The 20,716-nt window shown below is 39.8% G+C and overlaps 1 protein-coding gene across 6 annotated transcripts in view; it reads right to left on the bottom strand.

The window, feature by feature from the left end:
* Window positions 1-20,716, bottom strand: part of CEP192 (centrosomal protein 192) — an 88,916-nt gene that overhangs the window by 50,630 nt on the left and 17,570 nt on the right. For all 6 annotated transcript variants that reach the window (XM_084779076.1, XM_084779075.1, XM_084779074.1 and 3 more), the window contains 8 exons: window positions 18,054-18,405; window positions 17,356-17,499; window positions 13,963-14,027; window positions 12,539-12,748; window positions 8,422-8,545; window positions 7,093-7,223; window positions 2,031-2,826; window positions 1,653-1,770 (listed from right to left, as the gene is read on the bottom strand). In XM_084779076.1, coding sequence (XP_084635202.1) covers window positions 1,653-1,770; window positions 2,031-2,826; window positions 7,093-7,223; window positions 8,422-8,545; window positions 12,539-12,748; window positions 13,963-14,027; window positions 17,356-17,499; window positions 18,054-18,405 — 1,940 coding nt within the window. The remainder of the gene's footprint in view (window positions 1-1,652; window positions 1,771-2,030; window positions 2,827-7,092; window positions 7,224-8,421; window positions 8,546-12,538; window positions 12,749-13,962; window positions 14,028-17,355; window positions 17,500-18,053; window positions 18,406-20,716) is intronic.

Here is a 20,716-nt window from a genome sequence, read left to right on the forward strand (position 1 = left end):
AAAAATAGTATAACACTTGGGCCAGGCATGGTGATGCAGTTTTAATGCCAGCACTCAGGAAGCAGAGGCAGGCAGATCTCTGTGATCTCCAGACTGGTCTAAAGAGCCAGTATCAGGACAGCCAGGGCACAGAGAAACTGTGTCTCAGAACACAAAAAAGATAGTAAAGCATAAATGATATACTAAACCGAATAAACAATGAAAGTCCCTATCCTAGTTAGCATTAAACTGTCAACTTTCCCAGAACTCGGGAGACACAGGCAGGCAGATTGCTGTGTGTTCGAAACCAGCCTAGTCTACAGAGCAAGTCCAGGACAGCCAAGGCTACACAGAGAAACCCTGTCTCGAAACAAAACAAAACAAAACTGTCAACTTGACACAGCCTAGACTCACCTAGGGGAAAAAAAACTCTTAATTGTCTTTATCAGGTTGGCATGTGGGCACATCTGTAAGGGATTGCCTTCACTGCCCTACAAGGCATCATCCCTAGACATTGACTGTGTAAGAAGGCCAGCTAAGCTTGCCTCTTTTTTCCGGAGAGTAAGCTAGCAAGCAGCGTTCACAAGATTTCTGCCTTCAGTTACTGCTGACTTCCCTCAGTGACGGACTGTCTGTAACCTGGAAGGGTGAGCTAGATTAACTTTTCTCAAAGTTATTTTTGGTCAGAATGGTTTTATCATAGCAAGAGAAAGGAAACTAAAATGGGCTCATTTTACAGTCAGTAGTATTACTACATCTCTTTTAAATACAGAAATAATCATATCATTTGGGGTTTGTTTTTTTTTTTTTGGTTTTTGGGTTTTTTTTTTAAACAAACAAAGAAGGAAAAGCAGATCTGGGGAAATTGCTTAGTGGGAAAAGTACTTGCAGGCAATCATAAGGAAGTGGGTTTGAGTCCACAGCAGCAGATTGCTGAAAACAGCAGCATCCAAGGGGCAGTGGCACATGTCTTTAATGACAGCACTTGGGAGGCAGTGACAGGCGGATGTCTGTGAGTTCGAAGCCAGCCTGGTCTACAGAGTGAGTTCCAGGACAGCCAGGGCCACATAGAGAAAGAAAAGCAAAGAACAACAACAATGAAAACAAACAAGACTCCATCAGGTGTGGCAGTATGTAGGGGAACAAAGACAGGAGGAACCCAAGGGGCTTGCTAGCCAAAGCTTACTGGCTTGAACAGACAAATGAGTGAGCTGTACGTGCTGTCAACGACTTTTCTCAATATAAAATAAGGTGGAGAAATAACTGAAAAAATGGCACTGGGGAGGCAGAGGCAGGTAGATCTCTATTGAGTTTAAGGCCAACCACAGAGACCCTATTTCAAAAAAGAAAAAACTGTTTTTTAAACTAAGGAAATTCAAAACGTATTTAGGGACTACCTTTAAGAGATGAACCTATTCCAGAACAGCCAGGGCTATTAAACAGAGAAACCCTGTCTTGAAAAAGTTATGTTCCCCCCCCAAAAAAGAGATGAACCTAAAAAATGAGAGATGTTTCTTTTTTTACGATTTTTTATCATTTAAGTTTCCAATATATAGCATAAATTTTTTAAATCAATAATCAAGGTAGGGATAGATCGGATCAAAACATTATATGCCTATATGAAATTCTCAAATAATAGATATAAATACATAAAAGTTGAGGTAAGCACTTACCCTGATAAGCTTCCAGAAGTGTCAGTGGGAGAATGACTGAGTGGTGATGTAGACGGTCTGAAACTCGCCTGGTCTTCAAAGCCAGATCCACCACTCGCAGCAGAGGCAGTTTTCAAATCTATTAGAAAGAGTACTCTCCAGTAAAAACAGAAAGCAAAGGCTGGGTGTGGTGGTGCACGCCTTCAATCCTAGCACTCGAGAGGCAGAGGCAGGTGGATCTCTGAGTTCGAGGCCAGCCTGGTCTACAAAGTGAGTCCAGGACAGCCAAGGCTACACAGAGAAACCCTGCCTCAAAAAAACAAAAAAACAAAAAAAAAAAAAAAAAACAGAAAACAACAAAATCCACACAGTTTAAATGTGATCAATCACTATACTTACCAATCCTTCTAAGTAAGACTACAGAATTTTCTTCAAAAGTAACGTGCTTGTCACTGCTGCTTGTCTCACTGGCACAGTTTGCTTTCCTCTGGTGTGTTTTATTATCTTGTGTTTCTTCACAGTTTTCTAAAGGTACTCTGCGGTTCCTTATTGATGTTGGAATGGACACTGAGGCAGCGCTCTCACTGTTATGCATATCTGGTGATCTGTCAATGGAGCGTGTCATCTTCCCCATGACTGGGCTTCTGTTCTCCCTTAGGTTTGTAAGAACTGAATTTGAAGAGGTTGTGGTTCTGAGTGATTCTTGAGTATCACTCTCCATATCTTCACCATCGAAAGCAGCTGCTGTGTCTTCTTCTGGTTCCCTTGTATTAGTAGCACACTCACTTACCACACTGATGCCTTGAATTGTCTCATGTCTGGGCAAACATAAATCCCAAACGTCAGATGTGCCTGCTCTTGAAAAGGGCTCCTGTGCACCTTCACAGCTACTAACGTCTGATTTTGCAAGGTATTTCTCCATATCAAACGCATTGGATCTGTTACTTTTTTCTAAATCATTAAGTAAGAAATTAGCCGTGGTGGAACAGGGCTCTGGTGTATCACTGTCCTGAGAAGTCTTGCCTCTTCCTTTATTTGCGAGAGCCTTCATCATGGCAACAAGCTGGGCAGGGTCAGTGCTCACTGACACGTCGGCAATGGCTGAAGCAATGGTGCTGATTCTAAGTAGAGAATCTCCACCACCAGAGGGCGTGTTTTTATGTTCTTGAGGTTTGTTATTACTGCAAAAAGTATCCTAGGAATTAGAAAACTTTTATTAAGTAAACATACTGCACTTCCAGGGGCAAGTACAGATTGGTTTAATCTTTATTTAGCCTAGTCTTCTCTTACCCAAGGGCTATGGCCCAAGGTGGCACACCAAAATATATAAATATAGATATATGTTTATTCCTAGACAATATATAAGCTATGATAAAAATTAAATTCTAAATTAGGCACAGCAAGACATAATGGGAACCAGAGGTATAAAGCTGAGATGGGTCCAACAGCAAAAACTATAAACTACTATTTATGGTAAACATATAGTAAATCATCTACCTCTGGTGATGAGATAGGTAAGACTAACTTCCTGCTGAGAGCTAGAACCCAACAGCACAATTAACAGCACCACATTTGCTCAGTGTGCTGGCCCATGTCTATAATCTCAGCACTTGGGAGGTGTAGGCAGGAGATCATCATCCTCAACACATAATGAGTTCAAGGCCACTGTAGGCTATATGAAAGACTGTCGCAAACAAACAAGCAAATAGAAAAGAAAGGAAGGAAGGAAAGGGAAAGAGAAGGGAAGGGAAGGGAAGGGAAGGAAAGAAAGAAAGGAAGTTAGCTTTATTAAACATTAGTAAACCAAGGAGACAGGTTATAATTCTGTGAATAATCACGAATAGAGAAAAATGTGTGAAATTAAAAGAAAAAAGAAAACAATTATATAAAGTACAATTCAAAAGAATACCAAAGGGGGAAAAAATAAGCATCAGAGGAAAGAAGCAACAAATAGAAAAGATTCAAACAGATTCATGGATTAGGAAGCCATTAAAGAAATGTACAATGGCTCTGAAACTAACTTTTTAAAAAAATCATTTTCTATGTTCTTAAATGAAAAATATCCAAACTAAGAAGAAGGGAAGATTAAAAGTAAAGGGCCAGCAAGATGGCTCAGGGTAAAGGGGATTGCCTCTAAGCCGATGACCTAAACTCAGGACCTGGAGACGCACATGGCACATGACAGGAGGAGAGAATTGACTCCAAGTTGTCCTCTGACCTTTACACACAGTCCCTATGAAACATGCATAGGAAAACAAATAAATAAATGTATTGTTTTTGCTGGGCACAGTAGTACACGCCTGTAATACCAGCACTCAGGAGGTAGAGGCAGGCAGATCACTGTGAGTTTGAGGACAGCCTAGTCCACAAAGCTAGACAAGGACAGCCAGGGCTACATAGAGAAACCCTGTATTATTTTTTTAAAAAAATGGATAAAGGCTGGAGAGACTGGCTGTTCTTCCAGAGGTCCTGAGTTCAATTCCCAGCACCCATATGGTGGCTCACACCCATCTATAATGAGATCTGATGCCCTCTTCTGGCACACAGGTGTACATGTAGATAGAGCACTCGTATATATCAACTTTATCATTCATATTTATTTATTTTTTGGGGGAGAGGGGTTTGAGACAGGGTGTCTCTGTGTAGCCTTGGCTGTCCTGGACTCACTTTGTAGACCAGGCTGGCCTCGAACTCACAGCGATCCGCCTGCCTCTGCCTCCCAAGTGCTGGGATTAAAGGCGTGCGCCACCACGCCCGGCTTATCATTCATATTTAACATTAATGAAGCAAAAAAGGATGAAGGCAATATTATTTGACAGGTGTTTCCTTCAAGTGAACAAAATGCATTTTCAAAAACTGAGTAAATCCAGATCCATTTTAAAAAATGTCTTGATAAAATTTAAATGACTAAGAGCAAAATATTCTTGAACACAGAATAACTAACGTAAAACCAATTATTTTAAATTCTGGAAAACTGCACTGGAAGAATGGCTCAGTGGATAAGATCAGGTACTGCTCTGACAAAAGACCTGTGCTCAGTTCCCATACCCATGTCAAGTGGTTCACAACTGCCCAGGAGGTAGGCACCCACACAAATATGTACAGACCCTACCCTCAACATACACACAGTTAAAAATAATTAATAATTTAAAATAATAAAAATAATTTTTAACAATTCTGAAAAATCTGATAAATTTTTGAAACCTAAATAAGATAAATTTTTTTCAGAAGACAAAAATTCATGGGCAATAAGGTATTAGAAAATACATTGAGCAGGGTTGGGAACATAAATCAGCAGAAGAGCGGTTGCCTAGGTATGTGTGAAGGTATAGGTTCAATTCCCAGCTCAGCCAAAATGGGAAGGGGAGAGGAAGAGAGAAAAGTGTTGATATCAGTAGATTGGGAAGGATAAAGGAAGGAAACTAGATAATAAAAATATGATGTATCAAAACATGGGAAGATGAAACACAGGACGCAGCAAAATCTGTGCTCTGTAGAAAATTCACACCACTAGATAATGTTCATATTATGAAAATGAGACAGAAAATTTGGTGAAAAAGAATCAGTGAGCTACACATTCATCTCAAGAAAAGTTAGGAAAACAATAGGAGCTCAAGGCCAGCCTAAGCTATATAACATGACCTTTCCTAAAACAAAAAATCATAAAAATTCCAGGCAGCTGGGATCAGTGGCCCATGCCTATAATCCCCAACACTCTAGGAGGCAGAGGCAAACAAATCTCTTTGAGTTCGAGGCCAGCCTGGTCTACAAAGTGAGTCCAGGACAGCCAAGGCTACACAAAGAAAATCTGTCTTCAAAAACCAAAAACAAAAAACAAAAAAAAACAAAAAAACAAAAAAAAAAAAAGGCTGGAGATCAGAGATCAAGAGCACTGTTTGTTCTTCCAAAGGTCCTGAGTTCAGTTCCCAGCAACCACATGGTGGTTCACAACAATCTATAGTGAGGTCTAGTGCCTTTTTCTGGAGTGAAGGCACACATGCTGTATAAATAATACATAAATAGTTGGTGGGGGGGAGGCTAATAAGACAGCAGGGTATCTCCCATCTGTAATCACAGTACTAAAGCAGACAGACAGGTAGACTGACAGAAGTTCAGCCCAGCATGGACAACATAGTTCATCCAAGACTAACTAGGGCTATATAGTGAGACCTTGTCTCAGAGGGAAGATGGGATAAATCACAGACTGAGAAAAGAAAGGTGAAACTTTCATGACTGGCCAAAGGATACTACTAAAAATGTGAAGAAATCCAAAAAAGAAGAAGAAAAAAAAGTACGTATTGCTAACTTCATTAGCAATCAGAGGAACACAAATTAAAATAAAGAAGTACCATTACAGAGCTGGTCAAATGGTTAGTAATACCATTCTGTGAGGAGAGGTCATTTGTCAATACACGTCAGGAGATCGCTATATTGGTGCAACTACTCCAAAACTATGCCAAATGTACTGAGCGTAAGTGCAAACCTTATGTGTGAACAATCGGTGGCACTTGACATAGACAGGCACAGAATAAGGTATTAGGTTGTTACATCACATAGTCAAATATCCCAAACATTCACTAACATTCATATAACAGAACACAACGCACTAAGGAAAATGATCTTCTGTACATTACTCTAGTAAGAGCCGAAGCAAAAGCAAAGGAAAAGAATGCATGTTGCATAGCTTCTTTTATACAAAGTTCAAACACAGGCCAAATGACTAGTATTAAGCATTCTGAACACTGATAATAAGTACTGTTTAGAAGGGTTTTTTAAAAAAAGAATTCTAAATTGTTGACAATATTTTTTCCTTCTTGTTTATGTTTTTCATGGTTCTTGAGGTAGACACTGACAGTCTGCCTAGGAGCCAAGCCAAGAAGGACATAACACATTAGATGGGAAGAAACAAACAAGTGTATGTATACACCTCAGTGTTCTATTTCTTGATCTGGAATACACAAACTGTGATGACTCATTTATTACAAATCTGTTTTATTTTATTTTGATTTTTCGAGACAGAGTTTCTCTGTATAGCCTTGGCTGTCCTGGACTCACTTTATAGACCAGGCTGGCCTCAAACTCACAGACATCCACCTGCCTCTGCCCCCTGTATACTTTAATCTCAACACTCGGGAGGCAGAGGCAGGTGGATCGCTATGAGTTCGAGGCCAGCCTGGCCTACAAATCGAGCCCAGGACAGCCAAGGCTACACAGAAAAACCTGTCTTAAAAAAACAAAAAACAAAAGGGTACACAACCACATCCAACTCTAAGCCTGTTTTATCCATTATTCTATATTTACATTATAAATTGATCTTTTAAATGTTTTTTATTTAAAGGACACTGTAATAAAGCTAAAGCCAGGAAAATAAGGGCATACATTTTTCAAGATGACCTTGGCCCACCTTATTTGAAACCGTATCAAGATATCTAACAACCCCCTTAGGAAATGTTTGAGCTACCTCTGTCTTGCTTCTGCTGACAGTTAGTGTCATGTTGCTTTCATCCACCTGTGAAGTTCTCTGTAGTTCTTCAGCCTGAAGTGTAAGTGATCCTTCACTTAGCTGTGCCTGGGACTGCTCATTCAAATCTCCTATAGGAATACACAATATTAAACATAAAGGCACACAATACCCCTTGGAAATAATCTGAGATAAGGAAGTACCAGTCAAAGTGATTAATTGCCAAAGAAAATATCTTTGTACTACAAACATAAGTTGTCCTCACTCAGTAACAATATTTAAATGATAAACATGGACAAAGAGGCTCTGAACAAAGTCACTGGATTTTGACCTCCCCTAAAATATTCATATAAACTAATTTAATATATTTTGGCTTCAACAGAGATTTCAGAATTATATAGTACTTCAAAATGATAAAAAAAAAAATGAGACCCCCTTTATCCTAAGTCTTATTTGGAACACAAGATCTGTTAGAATGGAGGACATCTTGGGAGTATAGAGATGGTGCAATGGTTAAAAGTACTGGCTGCTCTTCCAGAGGACCCAGACTCAATCTTTAGCACCCACGCAGCAGCTTACAGCTGTCTGTAGCTCTAGTCCTAGAGGATTCAATGTCACCTTCTGGCCTCCACAGGCACTAGGTGCGCAGGTGGTCCATAGATATATATGTAGATGAAATACCCACATACATAAAATATAATGTTTTAAAAGATGGAACACTATTATTCAACTTAATATTCATATAGCAAAAGACACTGGATTAGCAAAGAGAAATGGCTCAACAACTTAGCTAACCAAAAAAGTCTAACTTAAAATATTTTCTATTAGGCAGGAGTGGTGGCACACACCTTTAGGATTTTTGAGTTCTAGGCCACCCTGGTCTACAGAGTGAGTCCAGGTCAGCCAGGACTACATATAGAAACCCTGTCTCAAAAAGAAAAAAAAATATTCCATAGATACTACAGGAATGTTATACGTAAACTATACCATAAATTTCAAACCATCTCTTTAAATATAATTTCTATTCTTTAAATATAATTCTATTCTTTAAATATAATTTCTATTATTCCTTAACAGTAATAATTTAATAAGCTAAATTTAACTAGGCCATTTGAAATTATTCTCATTTGCTATAGTAGTTTACATAAAAATTTGGGTGGATTTTATGTCTTTTCTACTTTCAAGAAATGTGAGATTGAATAAAAATCAAATGTACAAACAAAGGTGAAAAGTCACAAAGCAATGTATAAATCTTCACCCACAGAGAATATGATCCCATGATTACAGTTAGAACAAAAGTTCCTTGAAGTCTTTCATTTAACCCACTACCTGGAAGTAAACCACGGTGAAGATGAGTCACTTCTTTTTCCAAGTTACTTCTTGAGACATCAGATTTGATTAATGCAAAAGGTTCTCTCTCCTCGGGAGATCTAATAAAATAACCAAATGATGGCTGCAAAAATAATTAAACACAAATTAATCTTCCCTAATCTCCAACCACTTTGAAAGGGTCTAGATTACTTACTACTAAACCATCCAAATGACTTCAACAAATCTATTCTCATCATTTAACTTCAAACAACCTGGAGGTGAAGGTTAAAAGTCAAGACAGAACCTCTGAGCTGGTCGTCCCCGGGAGCACCGGTCTTGCTCATGGGAAGACCTGGGTTCCGCGTCCATGGAGAGAAGAGGAGACACTTCAGACAGAACCTTCTGTTCCTTCAATCCTAGCTACCATTTAATCACTGTAACTGGTGGCATTAAGTACGCATTCCTAAACACTGGAAATCATTCAGAAGTGACACTCTGTCACTCCTTCAGTGACTGTCAGGAACATTCACTATTAGGTACTGTTTGTTCTCAAGGGGAAAGGGGGTAAAGATGCTGTAGAACTTAAATATAGCATATTTTCCTCCATGCTTCCTCTATGTTTCCAGAAAACATGCCTGGAAACTAAACACGCTCCCACTGACTTTCATGAAAGTTTTTAAAAGATCTAGGCAAGGAGCTTGCTAAAGAGAACAATTTGCATTTTTTATGTAACTCTCATATCACAGATGAAACCATGAATTCAGATTCCACTTGATACTCATATGGAAGTTTCCTCGATTCTGTAAACTGAATCTATGAAACTTCTCACAATACCAGAAAAATAACTCTGAGTCAGACCTCTCTTCCTAAGAGCTAATGCTGTGTTCAGGTTAGCCAGAGCTAGCTTCATCCTCTATATTAAAAAAAAAAAAAAGCGTTCAGAACCAGGTATAATTGCACAAACTATAATCTGAACACATACTAAGATAACATAAGAAAACTACAAATTCAAGGCCAGCCTGGGCTACATAGTGAGGCACTGTCTCAAAAACAAGACACAACAAGCTGGGTGTGGTGGTGCAGGCCTGTAATTCCAGCACTCAGGGAGGTGGAGGAAGAAGCAGACAGACTGATGTGAGTTCGAGGCCAGCCTGGTCTATAAAGCAAGTCCAGGACAGCCGAGGCTATATACAGAGAAACTCTGTCTTAAAAAAAAAAAATACAAAAGGGATGGTTACTTTTCCATTTCATTCACAGTCTCTGAAACTCCTGTTGAAATAATCTCCATATGCACTGGGCAAAGGATGTCTTTGTATTATTCAAATGCTGATTTCTGTACAGGCAGAGAGTACAGGCCCAGGCTCCATCATCTTCTGATTGGTTTAATAAAAAGTTAAATGGCCTACAGCAAGGCAGGAGATAGGAGGTTGGGGAAAGAATCAGATGTGGGAGATTCACCAGCCAGATGCAGAGGAGAAAAGACTACCACGGGGCAGAACGTAGATTAGCATAAATGGGTTAATTTAAGTTATAGAAGCTAGTTGGGAATAAGCCTAAGCTTGCTCATATATAAATATAGGTCTCTGTGTCATTACTTGGGTGGCAGGTGGGTGGAGACAGTCCAGCAATAAACTCCAATCAATCTACTTCTTTCAAGCATTTTTTTTAAATTCACTACACATGGATCAGACGGTTCAAAAGCATGGTTTCATATTTTAAGTTCATTTAGGAGCTGGAGAAACGGCTCATAATTAAAGTGTGTAATATTCTTCACAGGCTGAGTTCCCAGCACCCACCTGGGGCAGCTCACAACCGCCTGCTAACTCCAGCCCCACAGTACCAGACACTCCCTTCTGGCCTTTGCAGGCACTACAAGGATGTACACAGATCAACACATAGACATATGCATATTCATATAATTTTTCAAATTAATTTAGGGACTGGAGAGATGGCTCATGGTTTAGAGAGCTAACTGCTCTTCCAAAGGACCCAGGTTCAATTTCCAGCACCTACATGATGGCTCACAACTGAGTGTAACTTCAATTCCAGGGGAATCTAACTTCCTCTTCTGACTTCCACAAGCACCATGCATACACACTATGCACATACATACATAAAGGCAAAATACTCATATACATAAAAAAAATTTAATGTTTTATGCTCTATTCAAGTTTAAGAAACTGTGGTTTCATTATACTGTGCCATATCTGGAGTGTTCCCCAAAGGCCTATGTGACCAGCTTGTGGCAATACTGGAAGGTGATGGAATCTTTAGGAGGTGGGTCCTAATAGAAGGAAATCCTATCGCTGAGTACATGCCCTTGAATAGGGTCCCCCGGTCACTTCTCGTTTCTCTTTCTCTTTTCCTCTGCTCTCTTTGCTACCCAACTCCTTTCCTTCTTTTCTCTCCCCTTCCCCTGCCTCCAGCCCCTCCTCACTGCCATGAGGTAGTTTCCTCTGCCACTCCTGCTATGACGTAAAGTGCTAACACAGGATCAGAACTACAAAGTCAAACCACCAGGAGCGAAACCATGACTCAAAATAAACCTCTCTTGATTTAAATGGATCTTTTACCACCATCTTACTAGGAAGTTAATGCATGCCCTCAGTGAATTCAGCTTTAATAAACACTCTGTAATATAAATTTTTAAAATTCTGTTGTAACTCAAATTCCTTATGTAAAATAAGTCTTGAATCCTTTCACCTTTCATGTTTCAATGGGTCATACTTGTCCCCAGCCTTTGCCAGCTCTCAGCCTCACTTACGCAGCCTCTGCCTCCCGACCCTCTCTGCATTTTACTGACCTTCACCATGCAGGCTCCTGGCAAAGGTAGTGGCAATGTGGAACTGAACTTAAGTAACATACCAAGATATTCTGTTTCTGTTTTGTTTCGTTTTGATGGTTTTTCGAGACAGGGTTTTTCTGTGTAGCCTTAGCTGTCCTAGACTCGCTTTTGTAGACCAGACTCACAGTGATCCGCCTGCGTCTGCCTCCTGAGTGCTGGGATTAAAGGCGTGCGCCACCACCACAGGCAACATTCTGTTCCTGAGTCCTTTCTGGAAATTCATCTGAGATAGTACCAACCCCGACAGGAAAGCCCTAATGACCAGGTCCTTTGATGGACCACTTTGATACCTGCCTCTGGGCCTCACACAAATGGTTTTCCTTTACCAGGAACACTGTTTCTCTGGATCTCTGCATGGTTGCCTCTTTTTCAAAGACTTCTACTCAGTCATTGTTTATAATACTTACCATTACATGAACCGTTTGCATTTTAAAATCTGTATGCCTATCTTTTTTTGTTGTTGTTGTTGTTGTTTAAATCAAAACAATCCAACATTTGAAAACATCTTTGCAGATGGGTGGAATAAATGAATCCTACAATTCTTCCTACCAATCAACCACATAACAATACCCAAACTTACTTAGCGTGTACATACCCATGTTGACTGCTTTATATGTACCTTTATGTTTCAATCTTACAACATCCCATAAAATACTACTATACCTTAGAAATGGAGAAATTAAGGCACAAAAGACAAACCGTTCGCTGTAGCAGAGCTAGCTAAAAGGCAGAACCAGGACTGAAACCAGGTCTGACTAGCCACAGAATCCTAAGCTTTTAACCACTATTCTGCCAAGCTCCCATTCTGTCTATACCTTAAAGTTGCTATGCTCTATATATACCATCATAATATTCAAAGTAAAAATTAAAATAAAAAAAAAAAGCCTGGTAGTGTGGTTGTTCCCACAAAACTCACATTGAGGTTTGACTCCCAATGTTGCCAAGTGGTAGGATCTCTCAGAAGCTTTTTGGTCTAAGAGGGATGCGCCTTTAGGAAAACATTATGGTGGCTCTCAGAAAAGTGGTCAAGTTAAGGCAAAAGTGGATTATTAAAGAAAATTTGGTTCTCTCTGCTTTCTCTTACACACATATGCCTTTCACGCTTACCCACTTCTCCACTATGAGTCACTACAGGAGCACAGGGCCCTCTCCAGAATTTGAGCAAATGTGGCCATCTAATCCTGGACGTCACAGTCTTTCTGTATTACTTGTCCAGAGTTGGATATTTGTTACAGCAACACAAAATGGACATTAGTGACTTTTACTACTTTCAACACATTTCATACTTACCCTTTTCACATTGTTACCACCACCAAGGCAACCAAGAGCTTCAGATCTTTCTGCAAAGAACTCTCCTAATGAAAGGCGCATGTAACTGCCATCATTTTTATCGAAATCTGATGTCCCAAGTGATTTTCTCAGCAAATGGTAATTAATTGTAGCTACCCAGGATGTATCCCCAAGCGCAACCGAAGTGTTCTGAGCATCTATTTTTTCATCCTAGAAAAAAAAGAATTAATTTATTGTTTCACTTTCTTCCTCAATAAGGCTTCTCCTTGTTCTTCTAATATATGAAAATAAAAATAAAAGAACTAAGAAAACTTAAAAGTTAACTTTTTCCGCCAGGCTTGGTGGCACATGCCTTTAATCCCAGCACTTGGGAGGCAGAGGCAGGTGGATTGCTCTAAGTTTGAGGTCAGCCTGGTCTACAAAGTGAGTCCAGCACAGTCAAAGCTACAAAGAGAAACCCTGTCTCGAAAACCCAAAAAAAAATTTTTTTTTAACTTCTTCAAAATCTGGCCCAACACATTTAGATAAACATAAGGATGAGCAACTACTTGAGTCTACAGAAAACTCATTTTTATATATGTGTGTTATATATGCACTGACTGAATATATTAATCAAACACTGTCACAAATGAGAATACACACATCTTTATCAAACATAGATTACCTTGCTTAAACATATTTTTAAAAAGCAGAGATACCCATGGAAACTTTAGAAACAATTTTAAGTATATCAAAGATACAAGTTTAGGAGCTAGAGAAATGGCTCAGTGGTAAGAGTGTGAACTATTCCTGCAGAGGACCCAAAAAAACCATTCCCAGCACCCATATGTGATGGTTCACAGTTGCCTACAATTACAGCTCCAGAGAGATCTGATGCCACTGGCCTCTCCAGTTGCCTGCACTCACACACATAAACTCATACATACATATACATAACTACAAGCAATTCTGTAAATTTTTTTAATTTAGGCCAGTAGCCGGACAGTGACAACCTGAACTTGATCCCCAGGACACATGGTGGAAGAAGAAAATCAACTCCCATACATTGTTCTCTGACTTCCACACTTGTGCCAGTGCACACACGCTGGCCCCAAGCATCCCCTACCACAGACCGCAAGAAATAAATAATTGCAAATCTTCTTAAAATAAAGATATAGTTATTATTTTACTGTTACTGATGGTATGTATAGCACTAGAAATGGAGTACAGGGTTTTACGTACTAGGCAACTGCTACAAGAATAATTGCATTCCCTTCCAAAGATATATTTTAGTATATCAGCTTTCAACTAATAATATAGAACAAAAAAGTTAAGGTGGTCATAGCATGAAGAAAATGTAAATTACTACTGCTAGGAGTGAAGTTTTTAATCTACATTTAAATTAATACGAGAAAAAGTTTAAATTTAGGTTGGTAATTACAAACCTGTATAAATGGATGTTCTTTGTTGAATTCTTCTTCATCTTTTGCAATTAAATCCAATGCTTCAGCTTAAAGAAAAATGAATTTATATAGTTACATTAGCACAAACAAAAAACAAATTTTAAAAAATGAAATAAGAAAACACTTTCTTGCGTGGGAATGGGCACACATGGGGAAAGGCGCACCTCTGCAGGTCTACTTGCCAGGTGTGGAGCCCAGAAGTCAGCCTCAGGTGTCCCCTCTACTGCTCTAACCTTATTTTTTGAGACAAGGTCTCTCACTGAGCCTGAAGTTCACTTTTTCAGTTATACTGGCTAGCCCTCAGCATCTGCATGTTTAATCACCAGCCCTCACTGGGGATACAAGTGCATCCCACCAGCCGGGCATGGTGGCACATGCCTTTAATGCCAGCACTCGGGAGGCAGAGGCAGGTGGATCACTGTGAGTTCGAGGACAGCCTGGTCCAGAAAGCGAGGCCAGCCTGGTCCAGAAAGCTAGACCAGGACAGCCAGGGCTACACAGAGAAACCCTGTCTGGGAAAAAACAAAAACAAACAAGTGCATCCCACCTACCACTTTCCGACCCCATCTTTTATATGAATACTGCGAATCAGAGCTCAGGCTCCCATGCTTGGGCAGCAAGTAGTTTCTCCAGAGCCAACTCCCTAGTTCCTCAAGTATAACTTTTTTTAAGTATATAAAACTTCTACTCACATGACTTACACCATTATATTAGTATGCAAGCTTATCAAATTTCCATTAAAAAGCACACTACTGTGACTGATTTCAGTGTGTGTGTGTATGTGTGTGTGTGAGAGAGAGAATGTGTTAATTTGTGGGAGGTATTTACACGTTAATTCCCATCAAATGCAAGAATGGTGGCATGTGCCTATAGTCCCAGCTATTCAGGAGGCTGAGGCAGGAGAATCACTTGAGCCCAGAGGCTTGAGGCCAACCTGGTTGAAATAGCAAGATTTTTATCCATAACAAGAAAAATTCCAGACTCAGGAAATGGCTAAGTGGGTAAAGCACTTCCCACAACCGCAAGAACCCATATACAAGTCAGACACAGCAGCACACATATATACTCCCTGAGTCCTACAGGAATATGGGAAGGTGATGTAATAAATAAAAGAGAATCTGGAAGCTCATGGGCCAGCCCAGAAGTGAATAAGGAAATAAGAAAAAAACCTCTGAAAGAAATAAAAAGGATAAAAAGTAAGGACTAGCATCTGAGGTTGTCCTGACCCCCATACACACAATGCACAAGATGCAACAGCTGCATGTCTACCTGCACACACACACATATCATACATACAACACCCATGCAGCATACATACAACACTCACACAAACACACGCCTATCATAACATACAACACTCATACACACACAAACAACACTCACACGCACACACACATCATACATACAACACTCATACATATGCACACACACACACCATACATACAACACAAGGCTTACATATACACAAAATAAATATTCACTCTTTAAATTAATCAAGACTCCAATTAATTTTAGCTTTACATAGTTGAGTACACACAAATTAAGAATTTTATCTAACATAGTATGGTTGGAATAGCCTTGAATCCCAGCACTCGGGAGGCAAAAGCAGGCAGATCTCTGTGAGTCTGAGGCCAGTCTGGTCTACATAGTGAGCTACATAGACAGAACCTGTAACAAATGTCTCAAAGAGACAACAACAACAAAAAAAAAATTAGAAAGATCCAACTCCCCTGGCCTCTGTAGGCACCTGTACTCATGTACACATCTATACACAGACACACATATAATTTCAAAAATAATAATCAATCTTAAAAAGAGAAACAAACAAACGTGTCTATGTATACACACTGGATTTCATCTGACTGAAAAGCTTCTATAGAAGTTAGTTACACAGACAACTGTTAGAATGTCCACGTACTTGTGTGGCCAGGAATGCACCTTGCAAAGTCCCGCATTCCAGAACAATTCACAAACAGGTAGTCCTCTAACATCTGACCTTAAAGATCCTAGTAAGTACTACCTTTGCTCTCATGGGGATGTGTCTGCCTGATCACACTTCCTAATCTGGGCTAAAGAACACAAAACCAGAAAGCTAGAAGCCATGGCCAAGGAGAAGCAGGAGCCACAGCACTGGAGTGGAGAGCACCACCTGAAGGAGACTTTAAACATACTGTGAACTGACATGAGACCAGGATCTGGCCTGTCTGTCTGTGGTCAGGTCTCCGTCTGCTACTTCAAGATTGTACAGAAAGGAGAAGAGTGAACCACAGGGAAAGTTCACGCACGACCCAAACAAGGATACTGCCCTCTAATGTGCCCATGAAGAACTAACTAGGTCCAAACTATCCCTTTGGACAGGTAGACACTGAGACATCAATGAGAACAGACACAGCCCTGCTGCTGTCGAGAGATTCAGAGCACCAAACACAGCTCAGTTCCTACTGCCAAAAGAAGGCTATGTATGTGCCTGCTGAAGCAGCCACTGTGACAGAGGGCCGATGACTGAACATCAGAACTATGAAGGCCCCAAAATTACATGCAAAACAGTATAATCTATAGATATGTTTCTTGTGAATCTACAACTCAAAAGAAGCTAAAAACACTATGGTAAAATGTGAAAGCATCAACCAACCAAATCCAACAGACAAGAAAAGACAAGTAGGAAACTCAGCCGACAGAAAGATAACACAAAAGAACCTTAATTCGTATGAGTTAAGAATCACACAGCGTTTAAATTGTTGGGATGATGCCTCAAAATACTATTTATTATATTTCAAAGTACTTTTTCTAAGGAATTTCTCACTTAATTATCTACAACACTCTAGTACTACCTGTTCTGCTCCATGGATGGTAGAAAAAAAAATCAGTCATGGACATTAAAAAATAAGCTTCAGGGGCTGGAGAGGTGGCTCAGAGGGTAAGAGCACTGACTGCTCTTCCAAAGGTCATGAGTTCAATTCTCAGCAACCACATGTTGGCTCAAAACCATCTATAATGAAATCTGTATACATAATAAATAAATAAATCTAAAAGTAAAGAAATAAATAAAGAAATAAAAGAAATAAGCTTCATATTTAGAAAAATATAAACCTAACTATTAGCTAACCTAAAATAGTACTCTTTTCATTTGTCACCTGAATTCTTCACTTGTTAAACAGTAAAGCAGTCCTGTGTCTCCCCCTCAATGTTTACTTGCTAGAACAACAGACCAAGACTTGTAACTGTTTTCTATGTCCTTTGTATTAGAGAAATTCCATAATACAACTGTATTTCAGAAAGGATTTTATATGACTGACCAATACAGGGGGACTAGACTCAACACAGTATCATAAACAATGAGCCTGGCACAATAAAAGTGGCTATCTACATACTTACAACCAGATCGGAAGTCTTCATCCATTTCATTATTTAGAGACATCTGTGAATCTTGCTGATCAATAAAAGATGTGAAGTAGGCGAGGTCAGTGACCCACCTGCCGTCCTCATTCTGGTAGACTACATTCTGTGAGAGATCTGCTCCTAAAGAGTAAATCCCAAAACCACTGAATGATGCATGCTCAAAATTGGTCAGAAAAAGGGAAATTCATTTCCTCAAAAGAAAAATATCTCTTTGATCACAAGACAAGCTTACCCACAAATCTATAATGGAGAATGAGATATAATGGGGGAAAAGACTCAGAAAGCTACATTTGCACTAGATGTGTGCTTAACATTATCATTTCTGAGCAACAATCATGCAATACTAGTATATTTTAAAAATCTTTAAAATCTGTAATAACATGGGGAGGAGCTCATGGTCCTGCCCTACCCAGGGGAACCAATGGTGGTTAAGGGCAGAAGCAGGCGGACCTCTGTGAATTCAAGGCCAGCCTGGTCTACAAAACGAGTCCAAGACAGCCAAGGTTATGTAGAGAAATGCTGTCTCAAAAAGCCAAAAGGGGGGGGGGGACTGTTAAAGAATAATACTTTACTATAAATAATCAGAGAGTTCTACATGGAAGCTTAACCTCTTCTGAATATATAAACATCTTATATACTTCTATATTCTATTTAAAATGAAATGGTCCACTTACCGTCATTAGTCTTTGCAACAGACTCATAAAATTCACATGCTCTCCTTTCACAAGTTGGTGACCAAAGATCAGGGGAGTTAATTCCATTGTCACCACTGGTCTTCAAAGAAGCAATGTTCCCATCTTTTTGACTGTATACTGTAGGAGTGTTTAAAGATCTACCCATATTCAAGATCGGTTGTAAATCTGAAGCCAAATGCTTGTTTTGGTGAGAAGACTCTGAATTCTGTGTTCTGGGTTCAGCTGGGCCAACGGCACCTTTTGCATCATTAGTGCTGTGACTGTAAGTCGGGCTGAGTGTCTCATCCACAGCACGCAGCTTCTTCACCACAACATCCTCTGCTGCACATTCCTTTAAAAAGTATTAATGGAACAACAGTAAGCTTCATTTTTTTTTACACTCGTTTTAACACTTAATAAGCAAAGCAATGCAACCTGTATAAAATGTTCATCATATAAATAAATGGCCTTTATAATTGTCAGTATATCCTGGACTATGTATGAGCCAAAGTTAAGCGGTCTGACAAACAAAACCCAACATTAAAACATGGCTGTGCTCAGTCTATTTGCAGATGTATTGTGACTACCATGTTGAGTGTTCTCAACTTGGTTACTGAAAGTTTAAAAAAAAAACTGAGCGTGGTAGTGCACACATTTAATCCCAGCATTCAGTGAGGCAGAGGCCGGCGATCATTGTGAGTGTGAGGCCAGTCTGGTCTACAAAGTGAGTCCAGGACAGTCAAGGCTACAGAGTAAAACCCTGTCTCCAAAAACCAAAAAAAAATTAAATAAAGGAGAAAAGAATATTTGTGGACTAACAGAAACTACTGTGCCTTATCAGCTGTGGCCCACATGAAGTAGAAGAATCCAGAAGCTTTTCAGTCTCTTAAAAGATGATGACTGCCAGTATGCTGTCAGAGAGCCTCAAAGAAAGAAAGCAAGAAGCCCAGGACCAAAGCACCCAAGATTCATTGTTTTAGCTAGGCATGGTGGCGCATGCCTTTAATCCAAGGACTTGAGAGGCAGAGGCAGGTAGATCTCTGTGAGTCTTAGGCCAGCCCGGTCTACAGAAGGAGTTCCAGGACAATCAGGCTACACAGAGAGATCTTGTGTTAAAAAAAGAAAGTTCAGCATCTTGTCTTGCCTTGGTACTCACTCAACAAATCCTACAATTCAAATGCCAACACATTGCTCTAAAGAAACAACATACTAAGAAAAATGAGGAAGAAGCTAAACTTTTGGCCAGAGAATAAAGGAAGCCAACAGGAACTGACTACCAAGAACAAACAGAGGCTGTTCTTGCTGAGAGAGCATCTACTTCTAATTCTGAGTCCAGTCAAAAATAAGCCGTTTGTTTGTTTGTTTGTTTGTTTGTTTGTTTTTTGAGACAGGGTTTCTCTGTGTAGCCCTGGCTGTCCTGGAACTAGGTCTGTACACCAAGCTGGCTTCAAACGCACAGAGATCCACCACCTGCCTCTGCCGCCCGATTAAAGGCTGCGCCACCAAGCCCAGCCTGGCAATAAGGCTTTAAGAGTAACAAACAAGCTCTTTGCTTTTGCAGCGATCGCTAGACTGCAGTCACCAAAATGAAGTTCAATCCTTTTGTGACTTCTGACCGAAGCAAAAACTGCAAACGGCATTTCAATGTACCTTCTCCCATTTGGAGGAATATCATGTTTTCCCCTTTCCAAAGAGCTGAGACAGGAGTATAATGTTTGATTCATGCTCATTCAAAAGGGTGATGAAATTCAGGTTTTCCAAGGACATTACAAAAGTCAGCAGCAAAGTGGTACAAGAAGAAATATGTCATCTACACTGAACGAGTGCAGTGAGAAAAGGCTCATGGCACAACTGTCCACGTGGGCATCTACCCCTGCAAGGTGGGTATCACCAGCCTAAAGCTGGACAAAGACCACAAGAAGATCCTGGAAAGGAAAGCCAAGTGACAAGTAGTAAAGGAGAAAGGCAAAAACAAGGAGGTAACGATCGAGAAGATGCAGGAGTAGAGGTCTCTCATACACAGCTCTCAATAAAGACTGCTAAAGTCTGAAAAAAAAAGTAACAAATAAATGATCAAATCTTAAAAAAAAAAAAAAGTAGTCTTGGCAATTATATACATCAAGCAGACTTGGAAACCAAAAGCAGCCCTCTCTCTCTGTCCATCACATTATAAGACAGAACTATAAATTTTACATTTGTAATTACCAATAAAAGTCTCTACAAAAGTCCTTTAGTGTGACAAGCTGCATAAAACTTATATAAATAAAAGCCTTCCAGTGAGGCAGGCAATGTGGTGGCACGGGCCTTTAATCACAGCACTCAGGAGGCAGAGGCAGGTGGACCTCTGAATTCAAGGCCATCCTGGTCTAAACTGTGAGGAGTTCCACCACAGCCAGGACTACACAGAGAAACCCTGTCTCAAAAAACAAGCAAACAAACAAAACACCTTCCAGTGAAGGATAGGACCTCCTCTCCTCAAACCACTGATAAAAACAACTCCCCTTAAGCTGCTTTTGTCAGGTCAAGGGAGTAAGTTATTCATAGAGCCTTAGACTACAAAGACTATTTCAGTCTAGGTAAGGGAAGGAGGGGAGAGTAACTAGGCTCCAGAGAGACACAACTATGTACACAGACCAAAAAAGAAAAGAGAAAAAAAATTTTAA

The sequence above is a fragment of the Acomys minous genome (genome assembly GCF_964271855.1).
Source record: "Acomys minous genome assembly, chromosome: 4".
Classification (NCBI taxonomy): domain Eukaryota; kingdom Metazoa; phylum Chordata; class Mammalia; order Rodentia; family Muridae; genus Acomys; species Acomys minous.